This window comes from Symphalangus syndactylus, chromosome 14 (genome assembly GCF_028878055.3).
Source record: "Symphalangus syndactylus isolate Jambi chromosome 14, NHGRI_mSymSyn1-v2.1_pri, whole genome shotgun sequence".
NCBI classification, from domain to species: Eukaryota; Metazoa; Chordata; class Mammalia; order Primates; family Hylobatidae; genus Symphalangus; species Symphalangus syndactylus.
Genome location: NC_072436.2, coordinates 53,487,520 through 53,502,343, shown reverse-complemented (window position 1 = coordinate 53,502,343; position 14,824 = coordinate 53,487,520). Strand labels below are relative to the sequence as shown.

Genomic DNA, 14,824 nt, shown 5'->3' with positions numbered 1-14,824 from the left:
CTTCACCCTTCTCTGACTGCCTCCTGCTACTGAGTCTCCCACCTTCTCTATTCAAGCCATACAGGCCTCTCCTTGCTGCTTGGCAAATTTGCCAAGCAATGCTCTTACCACAGGGCCTTTGCACATACAGTTCCTCTGCCTGGATTGTCCAACTCTTACATCCCTCAGGCTTTTGCCCAAATGTCCTGCCCACCCTCCCTGGGCAACCCAAAGCCTCTTTTCTTATTTACTGATTTAACCTCTACAGCACTCATTATCACCTAACATCCACCTAACATATTACATATTTTGGGGTTTTCTTTCTTGTCCTTCTCAATAAGTTTCAGTGGGCAGAGGCTTGTAAAAATATTTATTGAATTACAAGCAAATTATTTGCTTGTAAATATTTATTGACTTACAAGCAAACTTTATGGAATATTATTCATACACACACACATACAATTTCTTTCTTATAGTAGTTTGTATGATTTTTTTTTTTTTTTTTTTAAGAAACATAGTCTTGCTCTGTTGCCCAGGTTCAGTGCAGTGCCGTGAGTGATCATAGTTCACTGCAGCCTGGAATTCCTGGGCTCAAGTGATCCTCCCACCTCAGCCTCTCAAATAGTTGGGACCACAGGTGTGTACCACCATGCCTGGCTACATTTTTATTTTTTGTGCAGATGGGGTCTTGCTATGTTGCCCAGACTGATCCCAAGCTCCTGGGCTTAAGCAATCCTTCCACTTAAGCCTCCCAAAGTACTGGGATTATAGGCATGAGCCACCATGCCCAGCCAGTTTGTATGATTTACAACCAGTGCATAAACATTTTTAAATCTAGCTGCTGAAAAATTACAGGCCAAAATACTACTGATACACCAATAATCTAGCATTTAAAATAAAGAACAGAAGCTAGACAGATTAAAAAACTAGACAGATAATTAGCAAGTATATAGAAGACCTCAACAACACTATCAACCAACTTGATCTAATATGCATCTATAGTAAGACACTTCTAGATACTCAGGAGGCTAAGGCAGGAAGATTGCTTGAGCCCAGTAGTTCAAGACCAGCCACTGCCATATAGTGAGACAAAAATTTAAAAAAACAAAAACAAAAAAACATTAGCCATGGCCAGGAATGGTGGCTCATGCCTGTAATTTCAGTGCTTTGGGAGGTCAAGGTGGGAGAATTGCTTGAACCCAGGAGCTCAAGGTTACAGTGAGCTATGATCACAACACTGTACTCTAGCCTGGGTGACAGAGCAAGATTCCATCTCTAAAAAAATAAATAGATTAGATGGACAGATAGATTAGACAGACGAATGATAGATTAGATAGATGATTGTCAAAGGAAAGGAAAGGAAGGAAAAGGGAAATGGAAAGGGAAAGGGAGGGAAGGGAGGGAAGGGAGGCGGGGCACTTTACTGGATAACAACAGAACCCATTGTTTTTAAGAACATATGAAACACTGTCCAGGACAGACCATACACTAGGTCATAAACAAGTATTGCTAAATTGTAAAGGACTGAAATCCTGCAAAGTATGTATTCTCTGACTATGAAGTAGTTAAATTATAAATCAACAAAAGAAGAAAATTTTGGAAATCCTCAAATGGGTAAAAATTTTTAAGCACTTTTCTAAATAACTCATGGGTCAAAGGAGAGATTACAAGAGGATCAGAAAGTATTTTGATCTGAATGAAAATGAAAACACGACATACCAAAATTTATGGAATGCAGCTAAAGTGGTGCTTAGAGGGAAAGTTATAGCTTTAAACTGACTATATTAGAAAAGAAGAAAGCCTTCCAACCAATAATCTACCCAATCACCTTAAAAATCTAGGAAAAAAAGAGTAATCCAAACTGAAAGCAGCAGAATAAAGCTAATAAGGTTAGAGTGAAAACTAATAAAATAGAACACAGAAAAATGATAGAGAAACTCACAGGGAGTTTTTTTTACTTTACTTGCCAGCTAGCTAGCTAGAGCTAAGAAATCTAAAAGGTCCCAGAAGAGGAGTAAACGGGGAAGGGAAAGCAAAGAAAATAGGGGCTGGGGAATGGGTGGGGGGATGAAAACAGGAGACTATTTTAACCAACTTTGTAGAACTATTGGACACTTTAGCCATGTACCTATATAACTAATATTTTTTTTCAAAAAGCAGAAAAATAACGCTAATGGCATAAAATATTAATATTCTAGTGTACTGCTAGACTTCGATTTTGGGCCAACATTTATTATCTAATGGATTTTTATAGATTTTTTGGGGGGGGATAAGGTCTCTGTCACTCAAGCTGGATGCAGTAGCTTGATCACAGCTCACTGAAGCCTTGAACTCCTGAACTGAAGTGATCCTCCTACCTCAACCTCCTGAGTAGCTGGGACTACAGGTTTGTACCACAATGCCTGGATAATTAAAAAAAATTTTTTTAGAGATAGAGTCTTGCTCTGTTGCCCAGGCTGGTCTATAACTCCTGGCCTCAAGTGATCCTCCTGCCTCAGCCTCCCACGTCATTGGGATTACAGGCAGGAGCCACCATGTCTGGCCTTTAAAGAGTTTTAATCCCTTCCAGTACCTTCCTCATTTTGGCACTTCAATGGACACTTGTTCATTAAGTAAAAGAATACTTAGAATGAAATGTACACTTTTGCCTTTTTTAAAAAATATGATTAACAGGCAACTGAAAGAGTTTGTACTGTTTCTATGGCTGTTGTACTCTTCAGGTGCTTTGGGATAGAAAAAGAGTTCAAAAACATTCACGTAAGTAAACCTTGGCTGAAGGCACACTAAGCTGTCTAACTAGAACAGACTCAGCTACTTATACAGAGTTTAGGTGGGAACACAGCACTGACAGTACTTCCCACTTTCCCTCCTGGAAATCATATACAATTAGCAATGAGAACCTGATGCAAAAACCGCAAACTTTATTTTAAGGTATTAATAGCCCAAATTCTTAAACTCCAAAGGGATCCAGTTTAATCCTAATAACCAGAGGTAACATGACGAGCTGCACAGGCTAGCAGTATTTGCAGGAAGCGGCCCAACTGCATGGCAGAAGGAAAGGCAGAGTCATCTGGAACACTACTGTGTCCCCTCATCCTCCTGTAAACCAGCAGCCTAGGGAAAACTTCATCTCCAGTGATGATCCTTAAAGACGAACCAGCACAGCAACTATCCAAAATAATAAGACAAAAGGGGGAAATTCAGCAGAACAAAAACTATATGTATGTATGTGTATATAAACATGTATAAACATGCACACACACAAACACACACACCAGCTGAAAAATTATGACCGAACATTTCACCATTAATTGAAAATAAAAAAACAAAAAGCTCCCAATTAAAGCAGTTGCCACCAGGCAGCAAAATGCATATTAATTCTTATATCTAAAAAATAAATAACGAAAATAAATCAAGTTAGCATTTGAGTGAACATGTTTGAAAAGTAAAAAATGGAACTAAAATGGAAGAAAAAATTAATAATGTTAAAAGCAGACATCAATGGATCAGAAAACAAACAAAAAAGGAAATAATAAATAAACCCAAGAAGGTTTTTAGAATATCATAAATGAAAACAGATCCGTTAACTAGCCAGTCACAGATACGCACGTGTGCACAAAGCAATCGGGTGGGGGGAGGGGGAAGAACCGTAAAAAGAACAGGAGCCTGCATTTCTCACCTCTGCCTAAAGCAAAGTTTAAAACTTGGATAAAATGGATAATTTTCCTGGAAAATATGTTATCAAAATCAGAAAGAAATCTAAATAGCTGTTTATGCTCTAATATGAAACATTAACCTTATACCATCTGTACAGAATTAGGGCCATTACACGTCTCTGAATGGGTACAGCTATCAATAGTCATCACAGTAAACTAAGTGTCTAAAGCACATCACTGGAAGGAACACTGTTCAGTGTATACAATACACATGGAGATTTTAAAAACCATGTGATGTACTGTCTATCAAAAAATCAAAACACAGAAGAAATAATATTTCTTAGTATAAATGAAATGTACAACAAAAAATAAAAACAAAAACAAAAAATGCCATAGCAATTTAATAAATACTCTCTGGTTATTCAACTTCTGTATTCCTGCTGTGCAAATTCCTTTTTAATTTTTTATTTTTTTGAGACAGAGTTTCACTCTGTCACCCAGGCTGGAGTGCAGTGGCACGATCTCAGCTCACTGCAACCTCTGCCTCCTGGGTTCAAGCGATTCTCCTGCCTCAGCCTCCCGAGTAGCTGGGACTACAGGCACGTGCCACCATGCCCAGTTAAGTTTTGTATTTTCAGGACAGACAGGGTTTCACTAAGTTGGCCCAGATGGTCTCAATCTCTTGACCTCGTGATCTGTCCGCCTCAGCCTCCCAAAGTGCTAGGATTACAGGTGTGAGCCACTGCACCCGGCCTCTACTGTGCAAATTTCTGACCCTGGGCCAGCTAATTAGCCCTGTTAAACCAACTTACATCAAAGAATTTAAAGAAGGCATAGTAAAGGCCTTGGGTACTCTTCCTGTGAAGCACAAACTAGAATGTGTACTATGGTAAAATAAGAACACTGAATTAAAAAAACAAAACCAACATTGTTTTCATACTGTATACTAAACACTCCATGAACCTGGAAATTCTAGAAACTCCATTTTTCAAAGTTGAACAGTTGGTGCTCTCCCAACTTGATGAATCTGTTATTTCCTTATAGAATCTAAATTCAAATCCTATAGTTTTTCGGTAAGGTATTTGGAATGCTGCTGGGCAAACTGCTGAAACAATGTGAATAAACAGGATAATACAAAAAACATCCTAGGCTGTGGGTGGTGGTGCACATCTGTAATCCCAGAACTTTGGGAGGCTGGAGTAGGAAGATCACTTGAGCTCAGGAGATAGCCTGGGCAACATAGTGAAACCCCATCTCAACACACACACACACACACACACACACACAAAATACAAAAAATAAGCTGGGCATGGTGGTGCACACCTGTAGTCCCAGCTACTTGGGAGGCTGACACAGGAGGATTGCTTGAGCCTGGGAGGTCGAGGTTGCAGTAAGCCAAAACTGCACCACTGCACTCCAGCCTGGGTGACAGAGTGAGACCCTGTCACAAAATATATACAAATATATTCATTCACTATAAAGTCCTCTTCATGGTTACCACCAACATCATTTGGTTGTTTTGGTTTGGGCAATATTCTGCCTGAAACCCACCTCAAAAACTCCTTTTGTCTCTTTCTAACCACTTCATTTAGCCATCACCTCTGCATACATATGATTTCCTGTTCTGTTTTGCAACAATTACAAAGAATTCAGATGTTTTTGAACAAGAGACAACCTGTATCAGTTAGGAAACAGCCTAAATGTCTATCAATCAGACATTAAATAAATTGTGCTAAAACCATATAATGAAATATTTTATAGCCATAAAGAATGATGTTGTGATAGTTATTCTTGTTAGCATGGAAAAATGTCCATTACATTAAAATATGTACAGAATGATCCCATTCATATATAGCTGTACAAGCCACAGGGAAAAAACCCTCAACATATATTTTGAAATAGTTATATTTACGTAGAGGAGTAACAGGTAATTTTTCATTATACATTTATGTAATTGTTTTGAACAGTATGCATTTGTTTACTTCTCTAATAAGGAAACCATCAAGACCATTTTCGTTTAAAAAGACATAGGGAACTCTAAAAAGTTAGGAATTAGTGGGCCAGAACTAGACTATGTACTAAATCCTTTCCCATTCTGAAATTCTATACAATAATTAAGAAAATATTTACTCTAGGGTCTTATTCTTCATGATTTAAAAAGAACTTGCTCAAGATTTACTCTTTCTCTAAACCTTTTGAGGAGACTAAAATACAAGAAGTGTGGTATTTCTCATTCACATGATTTCTTAGGAGTACAGAGAAGGGATGGAGAGAATAAAAGAATGATAAAACCCCAGCTGAGGCTAAATCTTTTTCAGGTTTCAGGACTCCCAAAGATCATCAATGCAAATCTCCAAATTTAAGTCTTAGAGCTAGAAATGGGCACACGTTCTTAAAGATCTATGTGTATATCATCCTATTGACAACAAATATTACTATTCTTGGTTTGTAATTGCAGGAGAGAAGTGAGTTCGATTGACATTAAACTATCAGATAGAATATATTACCTAAGCTTTACTCACCACATTTTTTAAAAAGTGCTTTTAAAAGCATATTAAAATATTCAATTAGTTTTAACTCTTATAGGCTATATTTGGTAAAAACATAACAACAATTAAATAATTACCTCTCCTATGAAGACTACTATAACACAGTCCAACTTCTCTTCAGGATACAGGTTATCAATAAGGGAATGAAGAGTTTCTATGAGGTAAGATTTAACTTCTCTCTTCACTGTGGGAATGCCCATGACTATTGAAACTGAAAAAAAAAATAGTAATTATATTAAAAAATAGCACAAGGACAATACAGAAAAACACTTCTATTTCAAAAGTATTATACCCTCTCAAATTGATAGGAATAACTGATGGATCAAAATATATTAAGTTTCAGGAAGAAAAATAAAGAATACAAGGGCATACCTGTAATACTGTAATTCATTTTCACATGGCTTAACCATAAGAAAAAAAGAACTGATAAAAATAAAAGACATTATACTTCACACTAAAAATGAATGGCTGCAAAGTATTAACAGCAAACTGTATTATACAACTAAAACTTAAAAACACTAAACATATCTTAAAAATTAATGTCTTATCTATCAACTTCAAGCATATGACATGCCGAGAAGAGCACAACATCAGTTCTGTGGTTGTTCTTGCCAAGAATGCATAACCTCAACTTAACCGTAAAGAAACATCAGAGAAGTCCAAACTGGGGCAATGCTCCACAAAATAACAGTACTCTTTACAGGGTCAAGGTCATGAAACACAGAGTAATGAACTGTCCCCAATTGGAAAAGACTAAGGAACCATGACAATTAAGTGAACTATGGGATCTTGATTTGGATCCTGGAAGAGAAAAATAACAACTATGCAACACATGACAAAATCCGAATAAGAGCTAAGGTTAGTTAAGAGTGTAGCATCAACGTTAACTTCCTGGTTTTTGATCGCTATACTATGGTCACGTAGGGACACTGGGTAAGGGCATATGAAAACTTTGTGACTGGGCACAGTGGCTCATGCCTGTAATCCCAGCACTTCGGGAGGCACAGGTGGTAGACTGCTTGAGCTTAGGAGTTTCAGACCAGCCTGGCCAGCATGGCGAAACCTAGTCTCTCCTAAAAATACAAAAATTATCTGGGCATGGTGGCACGTACCTATAATCCCAACTACTTGGGAGGCGGAGGCACAAGAATTGCCTGGGAGGCAGAGGCTGCAGTGAGCCAAGATTGTGCCCCTGCACTCCAGCCTGGATGACAAAGCAAGATTCCATCAAAAAAGAAAGAAAAGAAAAAAGAAAAGAAAGAGAAAGAGAGAAGGAAAGAAAGAAAAGAAAACTTTGTGTACTATTTGTGCAACATTTTTGAAGTCTAAAATTATAGTCAATGTTCCTATAATGCTTGTTTTCAATGCAAATTTGTTTCTACATGCTTAACATATTAGGGAAAAATTGGGGAATAACTTGTGAATTTCACATTAGCTTATGTGCAATTTGTCCTCTGAGACAAACACCAGGTGAACAACAGAAAATTGTACCCAGCTGAATTGAGTTCAGAAAATTGAACCAAACCACGTAGAAATACTGCGTACAAAATGCATGCACCTCAAAATACCTACCAGCTGTCTCAGTTCACCACAACTATCAACCACACCCATCCACATCGGGTGTTGCAACCTTCCACCAGATTGCAAATAACCTACCTCACAGCCCTTCACAATAACTTACAAGCTGCAACTCTTCAGCAACCCACTTTAACAAGCAAATCTCAGGGCTTTTTCAAGATAGAATGCCACATTTATGTGTTTCTTAATCATTTAACTTGTAAAAAACTGTGCCACCATTATTAGGTTCTTATCCTTTTTTATGTGTAACTGACAAAGTTTTTGAGTGTTGTGATCCTAAACCCCTTGCTCTCATTTTTTTGCACCATTTTTATACCACAGTGATTTTGAAGAACACCTATATTGCATTATAGAGGTATTTCAAAGTAAATTTTTAAAAATTATGCCTTAAAGTCTTAGTATGCTGAGTATGTATCAATAGAGAAGTATTTTCAATATGTTAAAAACAACTTAGTCTTAATCATGCAACAATTTTTTGGAGATAATAAAAAATACTTATAATTCACAGAATTCTAATGCCAGTGGCTGGGTGCGGTGGCTCACACCTGTAATCTCAGCACTTCGGGAGGCTGAGGTGGGTGGATCACGAGGTCAGGAGATCAAGACCGTCCTGGCTAACGCAGTGAAACCCTGTCTCTACTAAAAATACAAAAAATTAGCCAGGCGTAGTAGCGGGCGCCTGTAGTCCCAGCTACTCAGGAGGCTGAGGCAGGAGAATTGCTTGAATCCAGGAGGCGGAGGTTGCAGTGAGCCAAGATCGCGCCACTGCACTCCAGCCTGGGCGACACAGTGAGACTCCATCTCAAAAAAAAAAAAAAAAAAAAAAAAAAAAAAGAATTCTAATGCCAGAAGGGAGAGTAAAGACCATGGATCTACCACCATGATTCTCGAGGTAAGAATACTAAGATGTGAAAGGTTTAAGGGACTGCCCCAAGGTTTCATCCCACATCCCTCTCTTCCATTTTAGGTAAGAAGAGTTCTCAAGCACTCAAAAAGATATTTGCTCTATGAGACTCTGTCCCCCGCCCCCCCCCCCCAAAAAAAAAGATATTCGCTCTATTTGTTTTGCACATATTTACTGCAAGGCACTATTCTAGGTGTTAAGCATACAATGGTAAATAACATAGATAAGGTCCCTGCCCTCATGGAACGCACATTCTAGAGAGGGGAAAAAGATTTAAAATATATGTATCTTACAGGCTGCCATGTATAGGTTGGTACTGTCAGAGTGATGAATGGGGAGGGGGTACCCCTATAGGTCGTGTGGTCATGGAAGGCCTCTCTGATATCAGCTGAGCTGGTAACCATGAGAAAGAGCTGGTGAAGAATACTGCAGAAGAGGAGGCAACAAGGCCCTAAAGACAGAATGATTTTGACGTAGTCAAGAAATACCAAGAGCAGGCTGGATCGAAAGCCGAATAAGCCCAGATTGAGAAAATCAGTCAGGGGTCACATTGCATATAACAAAGTTTGTTTTAATGCTGAATGCAAGAGAAAGCCATTGTAAGGTTGTAAGCAGGGGAGTGACATTATCTAATTCGTAATTTTAAGAGATTATCAAATTTCACAAAAAGCAAAAGCACTTCGGAAGATTGGTTAGGAAGTTAATGTACTAACTAAAGGAAAAGATGGTGGTTTGAATGAGGCTGTAGGGTGTTTGAAGAGGTGGAGATGAGTCGATGATGGAGACCCTTGCTAATGGGGCTTTAGCTGGCAGACAAGAGAAGGAGAGGAATCAAGGATGACTTGAGTAAGGGGACGGGGCAACTTTCACTCAGAACAACACACTTGAGGAGAGGGCCTCCAATCCAGACTTCTGTTCTGACCATGTTACTCTGAGATGCCAAAAGACAGGATGAATTATAATGGAAGCAAAATTCCACAGAATAATCTACCTCAGAATTTAAAGCCAGCTGATGCCTTTAATCCCAGCACTTCAGGAGGCTGAGGTGGGAGGATCACTTGAGCCCAGGAGTTCGAGACCAGCCTGAGCAACTTAGGAAGACCCTGTATCTACAAAAAATAAAACACTTAGCTGGGCATGGTGGCGCATGCCTGTAGTCCTGGCTACTTGGGAGGCTGAGGTGGGAGGATCACTTGAGCCTGGGAGGTGGAGGCTGCAGTAAGCTGTGATCACACCACTGTACTCCAGCCTGGGCAACAGAGCGAGACCCTGCCTCAAAAAAAAAAAAAAAAGAAATTACCATCGTAACAACTAGGATGAGGAGCATTCCTAGAAAATGCTAACTCATATGGAATACACTATGATGAAAGCAAAGCCCATGGTGATCCACAGTGTGCAAACAAAAATGGCATAAAGTCACAGTGCAAATTCTCTATCCCTACCATACTCTTGGGGTTTTTTGGTTTGTTTTGCTTTGCTGAAGTTTAGATGGCACATGATATGGTTTGGGTGTGTCCCCACCCAAATCTTATCTTGAATTCCTATGTGTTGTGGGAGGGACCCGGTGGGAGTTAATTGAATCATGGGGGCAAATCTTTCCCGTGCTGTTCTCGTAATAGTGAAGAAGTCTTACAAGATCTGATGGTTTCAAAAACAGGAGTTCCCCTACACAAGCTTGCTCTCTCTTTGCCTGCTGCCATCCACGTAAGATGTGACTTGTTCCTCCTTGCCTTCCGCCATGATTGTGAGGCCTCCCTAGCCACATGGAACTGTAAGTCCAATTAAACCTCTTTCTTTTGTAAATTGCCCAGTCTCAGGTATGTCTTTATCAGTAGCAGGAAATTGGTACCAGTAGAGTGGGGCGCTGCTGAAAACATACCTGAAAACGTGGAAGTGAATTTGGAACTGGGTAAGAGGCAGAGGCTGGAACAGTTTGGAGGGCTCAGAAGGCAGGAAAATATAGGAAACTTTGGAGTTCCCTAGAGACTTGTTGAATGGCTTTGACCAAAATGCTGATAATGATATGGCCAATGAAATCTAGGCTGAGGTGGTCTCAGATGGAGATGAGGAACTTGTTAAGAACTGGAGTAAAGGTGATTCTTGTTGTGTTTTAGCAAAGAGACTGGCAGCATTTTGCCCCGGCCCTAGAGATTTGTGGAACTTTGAACTTGAGAGAGATGATTTATGGCATCTGGCAGAAGAAATTTCTAAGCAGCAAAGCATTCAAGAGGTGACTTGGGTGCTGTTAAAGGCATTCAGTCTTTTTGTTTTTTTTGCCCAGCCGCCCATCGTCTGGGAAGTGAGGAGTGCCTCTGCCCAGCTGCCTGGTCTGGGAAGTGAGGAGCGCCTCTGCCCGGCCGCCCCGTCTGGGAAGAAGTGAGGAGCGACTCTGCCTGGCCGCCCCGTCTGGGAAGTGAGGAGCACCTCTGCCCGGCCGCCCCGTCTGGGAAGTGAGGAGCGCCTCTGCCCGGCCGCCCCGTCTGGGAAGTGAGGAGCGTCTCTGCCCGGCCACCCCGTCTGGGAAGAAGTGAGAAGCGCCTCTGCCCGGCCACCCCGTCTAGGATATGGGGAGCGCCTCTGCCCAGCCGCCCCCTCTGGGAGGTCTACCACGGAGGCCAGATGCAATGTGGGGGCTGGACGTGGTGGCTCACGCCTGTAGTCCCAGCACTCTGGGAGGCTGAGGCGGGTTGATCACTTGAGGCTAGGAGTTCAAGACCAGCCTGGCCAACATGGCGAAACATATGAAAAATACAACAGACAAACCAACCAACCAACCCAGCGACAACAAAACAGGTCTATCCTGGAGTCATACTCTAATTTTTTCTATTTTCCTCCCTTTCTGATCCTTTATCCCACTTTCTTTTTCTTCCTCTTCCTGCTCCTTCTTCTTTGTCAAATAGAGGATTGAGTTATTATCATTGATCCATACAAAGTCCCTCTCTCATTTATTTTCTTTAATTCCCACCCCCCATTTCTATTCCCCGTCTTCCCATGTGCAACCTTCCTAATGTTTGATATGCATCTTTTTGTTTGTATGTATTTTTAGAAAATGTTTATTGTTTTGTGTGCAAAAAAAAAAATTTATTAAAAAAAGAAAAAAAAAGAAATTTCTAAGCAGCAAAGCATTCAAGATGGGACTTGGGTGCTGTTAAAGTCATTCAGTTTTTTTGTTTTTTTATTGTTGTTATTGTGGTTTTGAGACAGAGTTTCACTCTTGTGGCCCAGGCTGGAGTGCAATGGCACGATTTCGGCTCACTGCAACCTCCACCTCCCAGGTTCAAACGATTCTCCTGCCTCAGCCTCCCGAGTAGCTGGGATTACAGGTGCCCACCGCCATGGCCAGATAAGTTTTGTATTTTTAGTAGAGACAGGGTTTCACTACGTTGGTCAGGCTGGTCTCGAACTCCTGACCTCGTGATCCACCCGCCTCGGCCTCCCAAAGTGCTGGGATTACAGGCGTGAGCCACAGTGCCTGGCCAGCATTCAGTTTTAAAAGGGAAAGAGCATGAAAGTTTGGAAAATTTGCAGCCTGACAATGTGATAGAAAAGAAAATCCCATTTTCTGAGGTGAAATTCAAGCCAGCTGCAGAAATTTGCATATTAAGTAATGAGGAGCTGAATGGTTAAGCTCAATGGGGAAAATGTCTCCAGGGCATGTCAGAGACCTTTGTGGCAACCCCTCCCATCACAGGCCCAGAGATTTAGGAGGGAAAAATGGTTTCCTGGGCTGGGCCCAGGGTCCCTCTGCTGTGTGCAGTCTAGGGACTTGGTGACCTGTGTCCCAGCCACTCCAGCCTCGACTAAAAGGGGCCAAGGTACAGCTCAGGCTGTGGCTTAAGAGGGTGCAAGCCCCAAGCCTTGGCAGCTTCCACGGGTGTTGAGCCTGCAGGTGAACAGAAGTCAATAATGGGGAACCTCCACCTAGATTTTAGAGGATGAATGGATATGCCTGGATGCTCAGGCAGAAGTTTGCTGCAGGGGCAGTGCTCTTACGGAGAACCTCTGCTAGGGCAGTGCAGAAGGGACATGTGCGGCAGAGCCCCCCCGACAGAGTCCCTATTGGGGCACCACCTACTGGAGCTGTGAGAAGAGGCCCACCGTCCTCCAGACCGCAGAATGGTAGATCCACCCATGGCTTTCACCACATGCCTGGAAAAGCCACAGACACTCAACACCAGCCCAAGAAAGCAGCTGGGAGGGAGGCTGTACCCCACAGAGCCACAGAGGCAGAGCTGCCCAAGACCAAGGGAACCCACCTCTTGCATCAGTGTGACCTGGATGTGAGACGTGGAGTCAAAGGAAATCATTTTGGAGTTTTAAGATTTGACTGCCCTGATGGATTCTGGACTTGCATGGGGCCTGTAGCCCCTTTGTTTTGGCCAATTTCTCCCATTTGGAATGGCTGTATTTACCCAATGCCTGTACCCCCATTGTAACTAGGAAGTAACTAGCTTGCTTTTGATTTTACAGGCTCATAGGTGGAAGGGACTTGCCTCGTCTCAGATGAGACGTTGGACTGTGGACTTTTGAGTTAATGCTGAAATTAGTTAAGACTTCGGAGGACTGTTGGGAAGGCATGATTGGTTGTGAAATGTGAGGACGTGAGATTTGGGAGGGGCCGGGGCAGAATGATATGGTTTGGCTGTGTCCCCGCCCACATCTCATCTTGAATTGCTATCTGTTGCAGGAGGGACCCGGTGGGAGGTAATTGAATCATGGGGGCAAGTCTTTCCTGTGCTGTTCTCATGACAGTGAATAAGCCTCACAAGATCTGATGGTTTTAAAAAGAGGAGTTCCCTTGCACAAGCTTGCTCTCTCTTTGCTTGCTGCCATCCATGTAAGATGTGACTTGCTCCTCCTTGCCTTCTGCCAAGATTGTGAGGCCTCCCCAGCCACGTGGAACTGTTAAGTCCAATTAAACCTCTTTCTTTTGTAAATTGCCCAGTCTCGGGTATGTCTTTATCAGCAGCGTGAAAATGGACTAATACAGCATGTTTAGCGAATAAACCATTTTATCCCTAATATACTATTTTAGAGTTCAATTTTAAATTATTCAGCTTAAACCAGGGTATTCGAAGACTTCAAAAGCACTAAAAATGAAACTTCTAATTTCAGCCAAACCTACAAAATTAAGAGTAACCATGCTCATGGTAATTTGCAAAATTAACACCAAAAAAGGGTAGTTTCCTTGGCCTTCTGAGCCCATGGTGGGGGCTGCACTTCTTAGTCCCCTTATGGTTGGGGACTGTGGGGCAAAGGGGATATAATTATTAATAGCCCATGAGTCATCAGCATGTGTAATTTCTGGGCTGAGCACTGATAACTACAGTGTGAAATCCTTGAGATTGTTCTCTTTGGCAGAGCAGCCAGAAACACTCAAGATGGCAACTGCTCTGTCAGCCTGGATCCCTGCATGACTGGTCAACCTTGGTGGACACGTACTATGAGCAAAAAAATAAATAAACATTTGTTATCTCAATCACTGAGACTCTGGGGTTGTTAGTTACCACAACATAACCCAGCCTGTCCTATCTGATACAATGTTCTTCTACCATCCAGAAAATGTAAGTATTCTACTGAGTTAGAGTTCAGAAGAAATATGTCAGCAAAGTGAAGAATATGGTCATATCATCCTTTTAGGGAGGAGCAAGATGGACCAAGGAAACCAAACAGAAATAGAGCCAATGGGTTGGGCTAGGTACTGGGATCACTAATTTTGTTTTAATTCTGAGTGCAAGAGTTCCACTGATTAACCACCTAGTACTTCCAATTCAAGCAGTAATTGTGCACATATAATATATCTATTATGTACTAGATAGTCTGAAATACAGTCATGAGATAGGTAAGGCCCCTACCTCATGGTATTTATAATTTGACAGAGCTATCAACTGTGATTATTTCATTTTCTTCCACTTTCCTGGGAAGTTTTCAAATTCTAGTTTGTATTTCCTTTAAAGTAAAAAAAGAATTAGGAAAAATCTTGGCATACTCAATCTTCAGTAACTCAATCTACCTTCAGTTATGACTAAATTATGTCCCTTTAAAAATGTTCATTGCTAGCCAAATATTTTTAGCCTATCATGTTTCCTTACGGTTTGACTTTAGTCATTTATTCTTCATTGCTTTCCTTATATCTCATAATAATTTTTTTTTCTTCT

General features: G+C 41.1%; 1 protein-coding gene across 4 annotated transcripts in view; it reads right to left on the bottom strand.

Moving 5' to 3' along the window:
• Nucleotides 1-14,824, bottom strand: part of MGAT4A (alpha-1,3-mannosyl-glycoprotein 4-beta-N-acetylglucosaminyltransferase A) — a 121,239-nt gene that overhangs the window by 45,590 nt on the left and 60,825 nt on the right. For 3 of the 4 annotated variants that reach the window (XM_055242076.2, XM_055242075.2, XM_063617660.1), the window contains one exon: nt 6,262-6,395. In XM_055242076.2, the coding sequence (XP_055098051.1) occupies nt 6,262-6,395 (134 nt within the window). Of the gene's footprint in view, nt 1-6,261; nt 6,396-6,556; nt 6,576-14,824 lie in introns of those variants that run through there. The other variant, XM_055242077.2, reaches the window with a different exon arrangement.